We start from the raw sequence: 16,354 nt of genomic DNA, 5'->3' as shown, positions 1-16,354 counted from the left end.
AACCTCCGTTAGATGACACCCAGGCATCTGTCCAGGCCTACAGTGGCCCCCGGGCCCACAGTGACCAGGCCTACAGTGTCCGGGCCTACAGTGGCCCACAGTGACCGGGCCTACAATGACCGGGCCTACACTGTCCGGGCCTACAGCGGCCTCCGGGCCTAATACGGGACAAGGGCGTTCCCGTATGGAACAAACCAATTTAGCCCAATATATGGGATGTCCCGGCTAATACGGGACAGTTGGCAACCCTAGCCAAGCACACACTGCATGGTCGACCAGCAGAGCTCTTGCGCTCTCTCTCCAGTGCCCATCTCATGCACCCAGTTGCCGGCTATGAACCCCTCCCCTCCCCTCCCCTCCCCTCCCCTTTCCATTCCCATTCTCGACACCCTTCTTCAGCCTGAAGAAGGGTCTCGACCCGAAACGTCACCCATTCCTTCTCTCCAGAGATGCTGCCTGACCCACTGAGTTACTCCAGCCTTTTGTGTCTACCCAAGATGACTTTGAAGCTCGGTGAGAGAGGGATGGGGAGAGAAGGGACGCAGGGGTGACTTGAAGTTAGAGGAATCCAAATTCATGCCATTAATTGGCCTCTGTAAATTTCCGCCAGTGTGTCGTGAACGGATGTCAAAGTGGGATAACGCAGAACTAGTGCGAAGGTAGACAAAAAGCTGGAGTAACTCAGAGGGTCAGACGGCATCTCTGGTGAAAAGAAATAGGTGACATTCCGGGTCAAGACCCTTTTTCAGACTGAGAGTCAGAGGAAATGGAAACGAGATGTACATACAGACGGTGATATCGAGAGATATGGAACAAATGAATAGGAAAATAACTGCAGATGCTGGTACAAATCGAAGGTATCACAAAATGCTGGAGTAACTCAGCAGGTCAGGCAGCATCTAGGAGAGAGGGGAAGAGAGGGACAGAGGAGCTATCTAAAGTTGGAGAAGTCAATGTTCATACCGTTGGGCTGTAAGCTGCCCAAGCGAAATATGAGGTGCTGTTCCTCCAATTTCCGGTGGGCCTCACTATGGCACTGGAGGAGGCCCATGACAGAAAGGTCAGACTGGGAGTGGGAGGGGGAGTTGAAGTGCTCAGCCACCGGGAGATCAGGTTGGTTAAGGCGGACTGAGCGAAGGTGTTGAGCGAAACGATCGCTGAGCCTGCGTTTGGTCTCGCCGATGTAGAGAAGTTGACATCTTGAGCAGCGGATACAGTAGGTGAGGTTGGAGGAGGTGCAGGTGAACCTCTGCCTCACCTGGAAAGACTGTTTGGGTCCTTGGATGGAGTCGAGGTGGGAGGTAAAGGGACAGGTGTTGCATTTCCTGCGGTTGCAGGGGAAAGTGCCTGCGGAACGCAGAGACTGTTCCCTCCGTAACTCCCTGGTCCACTCGTCCCTTCCCACCTAAACCAACCCCAACCCCGTGTCAACTTCTCTACATCGGCGAGACCAAGCGCTGGCTCGGCGATCGTTTCGCTCAAAACCTTTGCTCAGTCCGCCTTAACCAACCTGATCTCCCGGTGGCTGAGCACTTCAACTCCCCCTCCCACTCCCAGTCTGACCTTTCTGTCATGGGCCTCCTCCAGTGCCATAGTGAGGCCCACTGGAAATTGGAGGAACAGCACCTCATATTTCGCTTGGGCAGCTTGCAGCCCAGTGGTATGAACATTGACTTCTCCAACTTTAGATAGTTCCTCTGTCCCTCTCTTCCCCTCCCCCTCCCAGTTCTCCCACTGTCTTCCTGTCTCCACCTATATCCTTTCTTTGTCCCGCCCCCCCTGACATCAGTCTGAAGAAGGGTCTTGACCCAAAACATCACCCATTCCTTCTCTCCTAGATGCTGCCTGACCCACTGAGTTACTCCAGCATTGTGTGACACCTTGGAACAAATGAATGAAAGATATGCAAAGAAGTAATGATGATTAAAGGAAACAAGCCATTGTTAGCTGAGGGCTAGGTCAAAACGAGTTACAGACAAAGAGACTCAACAAGACATCTTTGAATCTGGTACGACTTGGGCGGGGGATGGATGGAGAGAGAGGGGATGCAAGGATCACTTGAAGTTAGAGAAATCAAGACTCATACCACTGGGTTATGAGCTGCCCAAGTGAAATGTGAGACGGTGTTGTTGTGTTTCAGAGGCTGCAGGAGCTGCACCTGCAGGAGAACAGCCTGCAGTCGCTGGACGAGCAGGCGTTTGTGGGGCTGTCGTCACTGGCCTTGCTGGACCTGAGCAACAACTGGCTCCGCACGTTACACCAGGCCTCGCTGCAACCCCTCACCAGCCTGCAGGAGCTGCGGCTCATTGGTGAGGACAAGGCCACGCACGCAGAGGGGGGGGGGGGGAGAGGGAATGGGTGGCACGGTGGCGCGGCGGGAAGAGACGCCCTCTCACAAAGCTCCAGAGTCCCGGGTTCAATCCTGACCCCGGCTGCTGTCTGTGTGGGTTTAGTTTAGTTTGGAGATACAGCGCGGAAACAGGACCTTCGACCCACCGAGTCCGCACTGACCAGCGATCAATAGACAATAGACAATAGACAATAGGTACAGGAGGAGGCCATTCGGCCCATCGAGCCAGCACCGCCATTCAATGTGATCATGGCTGATCATTCTCAATCAGTACCCCGTTCCTGCCCTCTCCCCATACCCCCTGACTCCGCTATCCTTAAGAGCGCTATCCAGCTCTCTCTTGAATGGACACTTTTGAAAAATATAAAAGTGGATAAGTCTCCAGGTCCTGATAGGATATTCCCTAGGACATTGAGGGAAGTTAGTGCAGAAATAGCAGGGGCTATGACGGAAATATTTCAAACGTCATTAGAAACGGGGATGGTGCCGGAAGATTGGCGTATTGCGCATGTTGTGCCTTTGTTTAAAAAAGGTTCTAAAAGTAAACCTAGCAATTATAGACCTGTTAGTTTGACGTCTGTGGTGGGAAAATTAATGGAAAAGATACTTAGGGACAATATATATAATTATATGGATAAACAAGGCCTGGTTAGAAACAGTCAACATGGATTTGTGCCTGGAAGGTCATGTTTGACTAATCTTCTTGAATTTTTTGAAGAGGTTACCAGGGAAATTGATAAGGGCAAGGCTGTGGATGTTGTCTATATGGACTTCAGTAAGGCATTTGACAAGGTTCCACATGGAAGGTTGATTAAGAAGGTTAAATCGTTGGGTATTAATAGTGAGGTTGCAAGATGGATTCAACAATGGCTGAATGGGAGATACCAGAGGGTAATGGTTGACAACTGTATGTCAGGTTGGAGGCCAGTGTCTAGTGGAGTACCCCAAGGATCTGTGTTGGGTCCACTGTTGTTTGTCATTTACATTAATGATCTGGATGATGGTGTGGCAAATTGGATTAGTAAATATGCAGATGATACTAAGATAGGTGGTATAGTTAATAATGAAGTAGAGTTTCAAAGTCTACAGAGAGACTTGGGCCTTTTGGAAGGGTGGGCTGAAAGATGGCAGATGGAGTTTAATGCTGATAAGTGTGAGGTGCTGCATTTTGGTAGGACAAATCAAAATAGGACGTACAGGGTAAATAGTAGGGAATTGATGAATGCAGTGGAACAGAGGGATCTGGGAATAACTGTGCATTGTTCCCTGAAGGTGGAATCTCATATGGATAGGGTGGTGAAGAAGGCATTTGGTATGCTTGCCTTTATAAATCAGAGCATCGAATATAGAAGTTGGGATGTAATGTTAAAATTGTACAGGGCATTGGTGAGGCCGAATCTGGAATATGGTGTGCAGTTCTGGTCGCCAAATTATAGGAAGGATGTCGACAAAATGGAGAGGGTAAAGAGGAGATTTACTAGAATGTTGCCTGGGTTTCAGCACTTAAGCTACAGAGGAAGGTTGAACAGGTTGGGTCTTTATTCTTTGGAGCGTAGAAGGTTGAGGGGGGACTTGATAGAGGTTTTTAAAATTTTAAGAGGGACGGACAGAGTTGACGTGGGTAGGCTTTTCCCTTTGAGAGTGGGGAAGATTCCAACAAGGGGACATAACTTCACAATTAAGGGACAAACGTTTGGGGGTAACATGAGGGGTAACTTCTTTACTCAGAGGGTGGTGGCTGTATGGAATGGTCTTCCGGTGGAAGTGGTGGAGGCTGGCTCGATTTTATTATTTAAGAGTAAATTGGATAGGTATATGGATGAGAGGGGATTGGAGGGTTATGGTCTGAGAGCAGGTAGATGAGACTAGGTCAGAGAGAGTGGTCGGCGTGGACTGGTAGGGCCGAACGGGCCTGTTTCCGTGCTGTAGTTGTTATATGGTTATATGGAATGTATTCAGAGAATTGGCCTCCACTGCCCTCTGAGGCAGAGAATTCCACAGATTCACAACTCTCTGACTGAAAAAGTTTTTCCTCATCTCAGTTCTAAATGGCCTACCCCTTATTCTTAAACTGTGGCCTCTTGTTCTGGACTCCCCCAACATTGGGAATATGTTTCCTGTCTCTAACGTGTCCATCCCCTTAATAATCGTATACGTTTCGATAAATCTCCTCTCATCCTTCTAAATTCCAGTGTATACAAGCCTAGTCACTCCAGTCTTTCAACATATGACAGTCTCGTTTCAACATATGACAGTCCCCGCACATTAACACTATCCTACACCCACTAGGGACAATTTTTACATTTACCCAGCCAATTAACCTACAAACCTGCACGTCTTTGGAGTGTGGGAGGAAACCGAAGATCTCGGAGAAAACCCACGCAGGTCACAGGGAGAACGTGCAAACTCCGTACAGACAGCACCCGTAGTCGGGATGGAACCCAGGTCTCCTGCAAGGCAGCAACTCTACCGCAGTGCCACCGTGGAGTGTGGTGTGTTTCCAGCAGAGACACAAAAAGCTGGAGTAACTCAGTGGGACAGGCAGCGTCTCTGGAGAAAAGGAATGGGTGACTTTTCGGGGTCGAGACCGTTCTTCAGACTGAGAGTCAGAGGAAAGGGAAACGAGAGATATAGGCGGTGACATGGAGAGATATATAGGACAAGTGAATGAAAGATGTGCAAAAAAGTAACGATGATAAAGGTAACAGGCCATTGTCAGCTGCTTGCTGGGTGAAAACTGAATGGCTGAATGGTGTCAAGTTAGGAACAGGGGACGTACAACGAGATCTGGGTGTCCTAATGCATCAGTCACTGTAGGAAGCATGCAGGTACAGCAGGCAGTGAAGAAAGTCAATGGAATGTTGGCCTTCATAACAAGAGGAGTTGAGTATAGGAGCAAAGAGGTCCTTCTGCAGTTGTACAGGGCCCTAGTGAGACCGCACCTGAAGTATTGTGTGCAGTTTTGGTCTCCAAATTTGAGGAAGGATATTCTTGCTATTGAGGGCGTGAAGCGTAGGTTTACTAGGTTAATTGCCGGAATGGCGGGACTGTCGTATGTTGAAAGACTGGAGCGACTAGGCTTGTATATACTGGAATTTAGAAGGATGAGAGGAGATCTTATCGAAACGTATAAGATTATTAAGGGGTTGGGCACGTTAGAGGCAGGAAACATGTTCCCAATGTTGGGGGAGTCCAGAACAAGGGGCCACAGTTTAAGAATAAGGGGTAGGCCATTTAGAACTGAGATGAGGAAAAACCTTTTCAGTCAGAGAGTTGTGAATCTGTGGAATTCTCTGCCTCAGAAGGCAGTGGAGGCCAATTCTCTGAATGCATTCAAGAGAGAGCTAGATAGAGCGCTTAAGGATAGCGGAGTCAGGGGTATGGGGAGAAGGCAGGAACGGGGTACTGATTGAGAATGATCAGCCATGATCACATTGAATGGCGGTGCTGGCTCAAAGGGCCGAATGGCCTCCTCCTGCACCTATTGTCTATTGTCTATTGTCTATAAAACGAGTTAGGGACAATGGGAATCAGTAACACGACTGAGAAGCTGGTGCGACTTGGGTGGGGGAGGGATGGAGAGAGAGGGAATGCCGGAGTTACTTGGTTTGAGAAATCAACACTTATACCACTGGGTTGTAAGCTGCCCAAGCGAAAAATGTTTCAGCGTGTTCTGCTTGTGTATAAAACATAGAACCTTTATTATTAAGCTGTAACAATAGAAGTATACTTCCTGATAGAAGTATATCAAATGATGAGAGGCATACACTGGGTAGACAGTCAGAAGTCAGGGCGACACAGTGGAGCAGTGGGTAGAACTGCTGCCTCACTGCACCGCAGACCCAGTTTGACCCCGACCTCGGGTGCTGTCTGCGTGGAGTTTGCACGTTCTCTCTGGTTACCCTCCGGCTGCTCCAGCTTCCCCCCTGGAGTGCAGGGAGTGGATGGGAAAGTGGGATAACATGGAACTAGCGTGAACGGGCGATCGATGGTCAACGTGGACTCGGTGGGCCGAGGGGCCTGTTTCCGCACTGTATCTCTAAACTCATCATCATCGGCGGTCACTGGAAGCGAGTATGACTGTCCTCTACGACGCCTGTGCGTGACTTTGTGTAACGTGGGGAGACTGGTGCACAGACAGCCACCACACAGTCCTTGACGGATCTGGGTCAGGATCCAGTGCCATGGAGTCCAAGACGACCAGGGACCCCTTTCTGCTGCAGCCTTCATCCATCCGCCTACCCAGCCGTTGTGACGCTCCACTAAAGTCAGCCGTCATCCTCCCTCCGCCTGTTCCACCGTCTTTAAAAAAATAAAAAAAATTTTAATCAAAAATATTTATTCAAATATCAAAATAATATATACAATACAATAAAACCAAAACAGAACTCACCACCAGAATATTATACAAACAAATATACCAATTGAAACTATTATACAATTATATTACAATCCCCATCCAGGATATATCCCCCCACCCCCCGCGGTGCCCAGCGGTCCCGGAAACCCCCCAGAGTGCCCGTGGACAGCGCGTGGTCCCTCTCCAACCCCACCCGGGCGCGGACGGACGTGACCCCGGAAACGGGGCAGGCAGCCAGCTCGGGCAGAGCCCTCTTCCCCCTGGCGCCGTGACTCGCGGATGGCCAGCTTGGCCAGGCCCAGGAGCAACCCAACCAGGACATCCTCGGCCCTGCCCTCTCCCCTACGCACAGGGTGTCCAAAGATGAGGGTGGTGGGTGAAAAATGCAGCCAAAAAGCAAGGAGCAGCCCCTTTAGATATTGGAACAGGGGCTGCAACCTCTCACACTCCATGTACGACTCTTCCAACCCGCAACAGTAGCAGGCGGCTGGCGAGTCTGAACCGCGCGAGGAACATGTTGCAGGGGACTCCTCGGTGCAATACCCTCCATCCCAGGGCCCCGATGGAGAGGGGCAGAATCCCTGCGTAGAGAGACCCCCACTGCGGGGCCCCCTCGCGACCGGAAGACAACACCGACCGCCACTTAGCGTCCGGACGGTGGAGCAGGGCGAGGAAGTGCAGGGTGTGGAGGAGGAGCCCATACAGGACACGGCTACCTGCGTCTCGGAGGGAGATGAAGGGACCGTCAAGGTCTTGGTTGGATCGCTCTTTGTCAGGGACCTCCCCCTCGACCTTACCGCCATGGGTGACCCTACCAGGAGCGTAGCTCCAGACGGCATCGCTCTCAGGATCTCAGGACCACACTAGCTTCTCCACCACCACAAGGTGACAACCCGTGGTGAATCTCTAAACGAAACCAAACTAAGTGGGTTCAGTGTCACCGTTAACCACGTGAGCAGGTGCGATGGGCAACTGGGGTAGGGATGGAATTGGGAGAACAAGGCGGGCAGGATGGTAGGTAGAAGCAGACAAGAAAAACACATTGTGCAGATTTTTTTTTAGATTTAGATTTAGAGAAATAGCACGGAAACAGGCCCTTCGGCCCACCGAGTCCACACCGCCCAGCGATCCCCGCACATTAACACTATCGTACACACACGAGGGACAATTTTTTTTAAACACATTTTACCCAGTCAATTAACCTACAAACCTGTACGTCTTTGGAGTGTGGGAGGAAACCGAAGATCTCGGAGGAAACCCACGCAGGCCACGGAGAGAACGTACAAACTCCGTACAGACGGCGCCCGTAGTCAGGATCGAACTTGAGTCTCAGGCGCTGCATTCGCTGTAAGGAAGCAACTCTACCGCTGGTCTGTGCGATGGACTGGGCTCCATTCACAACTCTCCGCAATTTCTTGCGGTCTTGGGCAGAGCTGTTCCCAAACCAAGCTGTGGTGCAACCTGGATGAATGCTTTTAAATGAGGAAAGATTGAAAAGAATGGGCTTGTATTCACTGGAGTTTAGAAGGATGAGAGGGGATCTTGTAGTGACGTATAAAATTATAAAAGGACTGTACAAGCTAGATGCAGGAAAAATGTTCCCAATGTTGGGGGAGTCCAAAACCAGGGGCCACACAGTCTAAGAATAAAGGGGAGGCCATTTAAAACTGAGGTGAGAAAAAAACTTTTCCACCCAGAGAGTTGTGAATTTGTGGAATTCTCTGCCACAGAGGGCAGTGGAGGCCAATTGACTGGATGAATTTAAAAGAGAGTTAGATACAGCTCTAGGGGCTAGTGGAATCAAGGGATATGGGGAGAAGGCAGGCACGGGTTACTGATTGTGGATGATCAGCCATGATCATAGTGAATGGCGGTGCTGGCTCGAAGGGCTAAATGGCGTCCGTCTGCACCTATTTTTCTATGTTTTCTCTGTCTTTGTAATGGGGGACCTGTGGAAGAAAGTCTCTGTATATCTGGGAGACATTGAGGAAGACGTTGAATGACTGAAGTTCCTTGACATTAATATTACTAACGATCTGTCGTGGACCAACCACATGGATGCCACAGCCAAGAAGCCACGCCAACCAACGCCTCTACTTCCTGACGAGACCTGTCTCCAGTGACTCTTACAAACTTCTACAAGTGCACCATAGAAAGCATACTGAAGAGAGGCACAAAATGCTGGAGTAACTCAGCACGACAGGCGGCATCTCTGGAAAGAAGGAATGGGTGGCGCTTCAGTGGGGTTGCCAACTTCCTCACTCCCAAATAAGGGACAAAAGGTGACATTACAGCCCCGCGCCCCACGTGACCTCACCCAGCCAGTGGCCACGTGCTCCCGCTCCACCAATGGCGGCCCCCCGGGCCAGGAGGCGGGTTGTTACACAACCTTTGTGAGGCGGAGCCCAGGCCTCCGGGCCTACACTGTCCAGGCCTATAAGTGTCCAGACATACAGTGTCTGGACCGACAGTGTCCGGGCCTACAGCGTCCCCCCCCGGGCCTAATACGGGACACGGGCATTCCCATACGGGACAAACCAATTTAGCCGAACATACGGGATGCCCCAGCTAATACGGGACAGTTGGCAGCCCTATGTTTCGGGTCGAGACCCTTCTTCAGACTGAAAGGCAAGGGAAAGGGAAACTAGAGAGGTTTCATCGCAGCCTGGTTTGGGAACATGTCTGCCCAAAACCGCAAGAAATTGGAGAGAATGTTTAGGAAGGAACTGCAGATGCCCGTTTAACCTGAAGATAGACACAGAAAGCTGGAGTAACTCAGCAGGACAGGCAGCATCTCTGGAGAGAAGGAGTGGGTGACGTTTCGGGTCGAGATCCGTCTTCCCTTTGCAAGAGAGTTGTCTTTGTCGCCCAGTCCACCACACAGACCAGACTCCCCACCATTGACTCCACGCTGCCTCGGAAGAATAGCCAGCACCATCAAAGACTTGTCCCACTACCCCGGTCCTTCCTTCTTCTCCATGCTCCCATCCGGCAGAAGGTACAGAAGCTTGAAAGATCACACTACCAGAGTTAGGAACAGCTTCTTCCCCTCTGTTATCAGGCTTCTGAACGGCCCTTCCATGAGCCGAGGTACAGTCCAGTTCACCTCGACCCCATTGCGGACATTGGACTTTGTCTGTGGACCTGATGCACGACAATGCTGAGAACTGTATTCTGCACTTTGCATCATCCCCTTTGCTCTATCTATTGCACTTGAGTTTAACATGATCGTATCTATGTGTGGTATATCAGACCTTTTTACAATGTTATGCTGCTTTCTCACCCACTCCCCACACACGAGGGGTAATTTACAGAGGACCAATTAGCCCACAAATCCGCACGTCTTTGGGATGTGGGAGGAGACCCGGAGCACCCGGAGGAAACCCACACGGTCACAGGGAGAACGTGTAAACTCTAACACGCATGGGCAACGCCCCGATGTTGGGATCGAACTGGTGTCTCTGGCGCTGTGAGGAGGCAGCTCTAGCAGCTGTGCAGATCTGTTTGGATAGCGTGTAGAACAAACCTGTCCACTGTACAGCAGTGCAGGTGACAGTACCAAAGTTAAAAAGGGCACAAAGTGCTGGAGGAGCTCAGTGAGTCATGCAGCGTCTCTGGAGAACGTGGATCGGTAACCTTTTGGGTCGGGAACCTTCTACTTATCATCTGCAGTTCTTTGTTTCTAAATTTTAGACCTGTCTTTAGGCGGCACGGTGGCGCAGCGGGTAGAGCTGCTGCCTCATAGCGCCAGAGACCTGGGTTCGATCCTGACCACGGGTGCTGTCTGTACGGACTTTGCGCTCTCCCCGTGACCTGCGTTGGGTTTTCTCTGGGTGCTCCGGTTTCCTCCCACATCCCAAAGACGTGCGGGTTTGTAGGTTAATTTGCTTGGTAAATGTAAAAATTGTCCCTAGTGGGTGTAGGATAGTGTTAGTGTGCGGGGATCGCTGGTCGGCGTGGACCCGGTGGGCCGAAGGGCCTGTTTCCACGCTGTATCTCTAACTCTAACCCTGCCTATCACTCTCTAGGTCTGTCTGCCCCTTGTCTAATGCTGTGCCTCTCTCTGCAGGGAATCGGTGGCGGTGTGACTGTGGGCTCCTCTGGCTGCGATCCTGGATGGTGAAGGAGGGCCGTCGGCTGCTGTTGGGCCGGGCGGTGCCGTGCTCCGAGCCTCCCCGTCTGTCGGGCCAGAGCCTGCCGGAGGTGCCGGCCTCCAGCTTGATCTGCATCCCCCCGGCTGTGAGCCTGGACCGCAGCGGGGCCTCAGCGCGGGCGGGGGAGGAGGTACGAGTAGCCTGCAGGGCCTCGGGGTACCCTGTGCCGGCGGTGGGCTGGAGGCGGCCGGGCCAGGCCTGGGAGCCGGGCCTGGGGGAGCACGAGGGGACGGGCCCGCTGCTGCTGCCCCTGACGCTGCCCAACGTGTCGACGGCCCAGGCCGGGGCCTACGTGTGCGAGGCCCGCAATGCCGGGGGCAGGGCCGCTGCCACCTTCACTCTGCTGCTCAACACCTCAGGCCTGCCGCCCAGGCCAGGCCGGGAGCCGCTGTACAAGGGGGCCGAGTTTGGGGCGCTGGGCCCGGCAGCACAGATGGGCGTGGCGGCCGGCATCGCCCTGCTAGGCCTGGCCGCTCTGCTGCTGCTGCTGGCTGTCATCTGGCGCCGCAGGGGCCCCTGGGGCAATGCCCAGGGCCACGAGGAGGCCCCGGCCTGCGGACTCTACCTCAATGACTACTCGGACGGACCCAGCACCTTTGCCCAGCTGGAGGAGTACCGGGACAGCGACGGCCGGGAGATGTTCGTCATCGACCGAAGCAGGAGGGACTTCCACACGTACAAGGACTCAGCCCAGGAGGGCAGGCCGCTGGGGCTGGGCAGCCTGCAGGATCAGGCCATGCACACTGCCCAGGCTCAAGCTCAGGCTCAGGCTCAAGCCCAAACACAGGCCCAGGCTCAGTCTCAGGCCCAGGCCCAAACACAGGCCCAGGCCCATGACCAGGCCCAAACACAGGCCCAGGCACAGGCTCAGGCTCAGGCCCAAACACAGGCCCAGGCCCAAACACAGGCCCAGGCCCATGACCAGGTCCAAACACAGGCCCAGGCTCTGGCTCAAGCCCAAAGCAGTGCCCAAATCCAAGCTCAATCTCAGGCCAAAGTCCAGGCCCAAAACAGTCCTCAAGCCCAGGCCCAAATAATCCCAGGCCAGGCGCTGCGGCCGGAACAGGCCAGCATATTCGAGAACCCGTCCACGTTGTTTAAGGAGGAGATCGAGTATGAAATCCACTGCTGAGCAACGGCCTTGGGAATAGATTTTTGTTTTTGCCTCCACCGGGATTCGGTCCAGCGCCCGTGAAGAGGCTCCCCCCCAGCACTGCGCCGAGGCTCCCTCCCACCGCCCGTGGCGAGGCTCCCTCCCAGCGCCGCGCCGAGGCTCCCTCCCACCGCCCGTGACGAGGCTCCCTCCCAGCGCCGCGCCGAGGCTCCCTCCCACCGCCCGTGCCGAGGCTCCCTCCCACCGCCCGTGCCGAGGCTCCCTCCCAGCGCCCGTGACGAGGCTCCCTCCCAGCGCCGCGCCGAGGCCCTGTCTCGGTCCCCACCGGTGGACGGCGTGGGGAGCAGGGCAGTCCCGGTCAACGTCGCCGCCTTTCACCGGCGACGCAACCAAGGCGTTTGTCTGTCCGTCGCCCGGTGGTGGCTCGTGGGATCCTGCTGTGCCTTGCCTTTGCAAGGGGGCTCGGCTGGAGAGTGATCTGCAACACCCCACAGGCCAGGGGAAATGGGATCAGACTGCACCTCCTTCCAGAGCTGAGAGTGAGAGGAGGGGAAATATTTCTCCCTGGAGTAACTTCACACGTTTCCCAACACTGCATCTCCAACAGCCGGGCACAAACTGGGGTTTAATCTGGATAAATGCCATGTGTGCATTTTAGTAAAACTAGGGTTGCCAACTCTCCCGTATTTGCCGGTACTTCCCGTATTTTGGGTAATTGGTTTGTCCCGTACGGGACCGTCCTTGTCCCGTATTAGGTCTGGGGGGGCGCTGTAGGCTCGGACACTGTAGGCCCGGAGGCCCGGGCGCCGCCTAACGGAGGTTGCGTAGCAACCCGCCTCCAGGCCCGCCAGCCATTGATGGAGCGAGAACACGTGGCCGCTGGCTGGGTGAGGTCACGTGGGGTGCGGGGCGGTGACGTCACCTTTTGTCCCTTATTTGGGAGTGAGAAAGTTGACAACCCTAAGTGAAAAAAAAACAGGGCAGGGCGTTCACAGTCTATGGTAGACCCTCGTGAGTGTTGTAGAACAGAGAGACCTGGGGGGTGCAGGAACATGGTTCTATGAAAGCAGTGACTCAGGTGGACAGGGTGGTGAAGAAGAGTCTCAACCCAAAACGTCACCTATTCCTTTTTCTCCAGAGATGCTGTCTGTCCCGCTGAGTTACTCCAGCTTTTTGTGTCTTATCTGTGGAGAAAAGGGGGTTTGGCACACTTGCCTTCAACAATACTGAGCACAGGAGTTGGGATGTTATGATACAGCTGTACAAGGCATTGAAAATGCCCTATCTGAAGAACTGTGCACAGTTTTGGTCACCTTTCTAGAGGAAGGATGTCATTAAACTGGAAAGGCTCTGAAGAAAAATTGATTTACGAGGATGTTTCTAGGCCTGGAGGGCTTGAGTTAGAGTCATAGAGTCATAGAGTGATACAGTGTGGAAACAGGCCCTTCGGCCCAACTCGCCCACACCGGCCAACATCTCCCAGCTATCCTAGTCCCACTTGCCTGCGTTTGGTCCATAACTCTCCAAACCTGTCCTATCCATGTACCTGTCTAACTTTCTTAAACGATGGGATAGTCCCCTGACACCCAACTACATCCTCGGGCAGCTTGTTCCGTATACCCACCATCCTCTGTGTGAAAAAGCTACCCCTCGAATTTCTATTAAATCTTTTCTTCTTCACCTTGAACCTATGTCCTCTGGTCCTCGATTCCCCTACTCTGGGCAAAAGACTCTGTGCATCTACCTGATCTATTCCTCTCATGATTTTGTACACCTCTACAAGATCACCCCTCATCCTCCTGCGCTCCATGGAATAGAGACCCAGCCTGCTCAACCTCTCCTTATAAGAAAATAGCTGCAGATGCTGGTACAAATCGAAAGTATTTATTCACAAAATGCTGGAGTAACTCAGCAGGTCAGGCAGCATCTCAGGAGAGAAGCAATGGGCGACATTTCGGGTCAAGACCCTTCTTCAGACCCTCACACCCTCTAGTCCTGGCAACATCCTCGTAAATCTTTTCTGAACCCTTTCAAGCTTGACAATATCTTTCCTATAACATGGTGCCCAGAACTGAGTTATACAGAGAATTATGTTAGAAGGATGAAGGGTGATCATACTGGAACCTATTGGATATGAAAGGCCCAAAGTAGAATGTATGTGGATAAGATATTTCCATCGATGGGAGAGTCCAGAATCAGAGGGCAGAGCCTCCGAATAAAAGGATGTACCTTTGAAATGGAGAAGAGGAGGAATTTCTTTAGCCAGAGGGTGGTGAATTTGTGGAATTCATTGCCACAGACGGCGGTGGAGGCCAATGGATATCTTTAAGGCATTGACAGATAGTACGGGTGTCAGGGGTTATGGGGAGAAGGCAGGAGAGTCATTAGGTGTAGTTGTGAAAGTCGCCTAGACTTATCTATGAAATAATTCAAAGAACACAGAACTCAGTTAACAAAACGTTTTACTTTAACACCAAGGTGGGAGAAGACACAGAGACCTGAGTGTGCTGTTGTCCACTCAAGCACCTGCTTCCGTCCTCTCAAAGAATACCCCGAATACAGGCAATATTAATACAGCCCAAAGCAGCACAAACAGCACATCCAGTAATTTTCCACAGTTCAGTAATTTTCCACATTCCCATCCGGGAATGCAAGAGTTTCCTCGACAGGACCTATTGTGAGGCTGTCACGCCAAGGGTCCAGGTCGAGCGAAGGTGGGAGACTGTTTCAGGGGGGAGTGGACGTGGACTACAGGAGACCCCAGTGGCTGTGCCTATTGCAAATAGGTATACCTTCTTGGGAACTGTCGGGGCAGAAGACGTTTCCAGTCCGAGTGGTGGACCTGTTGGCAAGGATACTCGACAGGGGAGACCGAAGTCAGGAAGAGCCGTAGTGGTGGGTGACTCCATCGTCCGAGGGACGGACAGAAGATTCTGTGGCAGCAGGAGGGAATTGAGGATGGTCTGTTGCCTCCCTGGTGCCAGGGTTCAGCACATCACGGACCGGCTTCAGAACATCCTAGTGAGGGAAGGCGATCAACCTGAAGTCGTTGTGCACGTGGGCACGAATGACGTCGGGCGGAAGAGGAAGGAGGTGCTACAGCGGGAGTTTAGAGAGTTAGGAAAAAGACTGAGAAGTAGGACGTCGAAGGTGGTTATCTCTGGACTGCTACCGGTACCTCGTGCTGGTGAGGCCAGGAACAGAGAGATAGAGGGTATGAATTTATGGCTGAGGGGCTGGTGCAGAGAGCAGGGATTTAGATTTCTGGACCACTGGGATCTCTTCTGGGCTAGGGGTGACTTGTACAAAAGGGACGGGTTACATCTTAACAGCAGGGGGACAAACATTCTGGCAGGCAGGTTTGCTAGTGTGACACCTGTGGCTCTAAACTAAGTAGTGGGGGGGAGGGGTTAACAAATTGTGAAGATGAGGTAAAAGGGAATACAGGAGATATAACATAACATAACATAACAACACTTTATTGTCACTCGGCACAACACCGAGCGAAATTTCAGCAGTCACACAAAATACAGCAAAAAGAAAAGAACACAGGACACCCGACCCCAACACAAACATCCATCACAGTGACTCCAAACACCCCCTCACTGTGATGGAGGCAACAAAACTTCCCCCCGCACCCACGGACAGGCAGCTCGACCCCTACCGAGGCAAACGACACGCACAGCCCCCGCAAGGGGATGGAAGGCCCCCCGGCCGAGCCGCCCCGGGCACCGAAACGTCCCGCGGCCACACCAGGCGATGTTAAGTCCAACGGCCGAGCCGCACCGGGCACTGAAACGTCCCGCGGCCTAACAGCGCTGACGATGTTAAGTCCAGCGGCCAAGCCGCACCGGGCATTGAAACGTCCCGCGGCCACACCGGGCGATGTTAAGTCCAGCGGCCAAGCCGCACCGGGCATTGAAACGTCCCGCGGCCGAGCCGCACCGGGCACTGAAACGTCCCGCGGCCACACCGGGCACTGAAACGTCCCGCGGCCACACCGGGCGATGTTAAGTCCAGCGGCCAAGCCGCACCGGGCATTGAAACGTCCCGCGGCCGAGCCGCACCGGGCACTGAAACGTCCCGCGGCCACACCGGGCACTGAAACGTCCCGCGGCCACACCGGGCGATGTTAAGTCCAGCGGCCGAGCCGCACCGGGCACTGAAACGTCCCGCGGCCGAGCCGCACCGGGCACTGAAACGTCCCGCGGCCGCACCGGGCGATGTTAAGTCCAGCGGCCGAGCCGCACCGGGCACTGAAACGTCCCGCGGCCGAGCTGCGCCGGCAATGTTAAGGCCCGCAGCCGAGCCGCACCGGGCACTGAAACGTCCCGCAGCCGAGCTGCGCCGGCAATGTTAAGGCCCGCAGCCGAGCC

The 16,354-nt window shown here is 53.3% G+C and overlaps 1 protein-coding gene across 4 annotated transcripts in view; it reads left to right on the top strand.

Annotated features, from left to right (window-relative positions):
- The window catches only part of LOC144608410 (leucine-rich repeat-containing protein 24-like), a 32,744-nt gene extending 16,670 nt beyond the window's left edge, over positions 1–16,074 (top strand). For all 4 annotated transcript variants that reach the window (XM_078426165.1, XM_078426173.1, XM_078426146.1 and 1 more), the window contains exons 4-5: positions 2,141–2,309; positions 10,780–16,074. In XM_078426165.1, the coding sequence (XP_078282291.1) occupies positions 2,141–2,309; positions 10,780–11,996 (1,386 nt within the window). In that variant the 3' untranslated portion in view covers positions 11,997–16,074. The remainder of the gene's footprint in view (positions 1–2,140; positions 2,310–10,779) is intronic.
- Positions 16,075–16,354: the final 280 nt, after the last annotated feature.

This window comes from Rhinoraja longicauda, chromosome 2, assembly GCF_053455715.1.
Source record: "Rhinoraja longicauda isolate Sanriku21f chromosome 2, sRhiLon1.1, whole genome shotgun sequence".
Lineage (NCBI taxonomy): Eukaryota > Metazoa > Chordata > Chondrichthyes > Rajiformes > Arhynchobatidae > Rhinoraja > Rhinoraja longicauda.
This window is presented reverse-complemented; position numbering and strand designations above follow the sequence as displayed.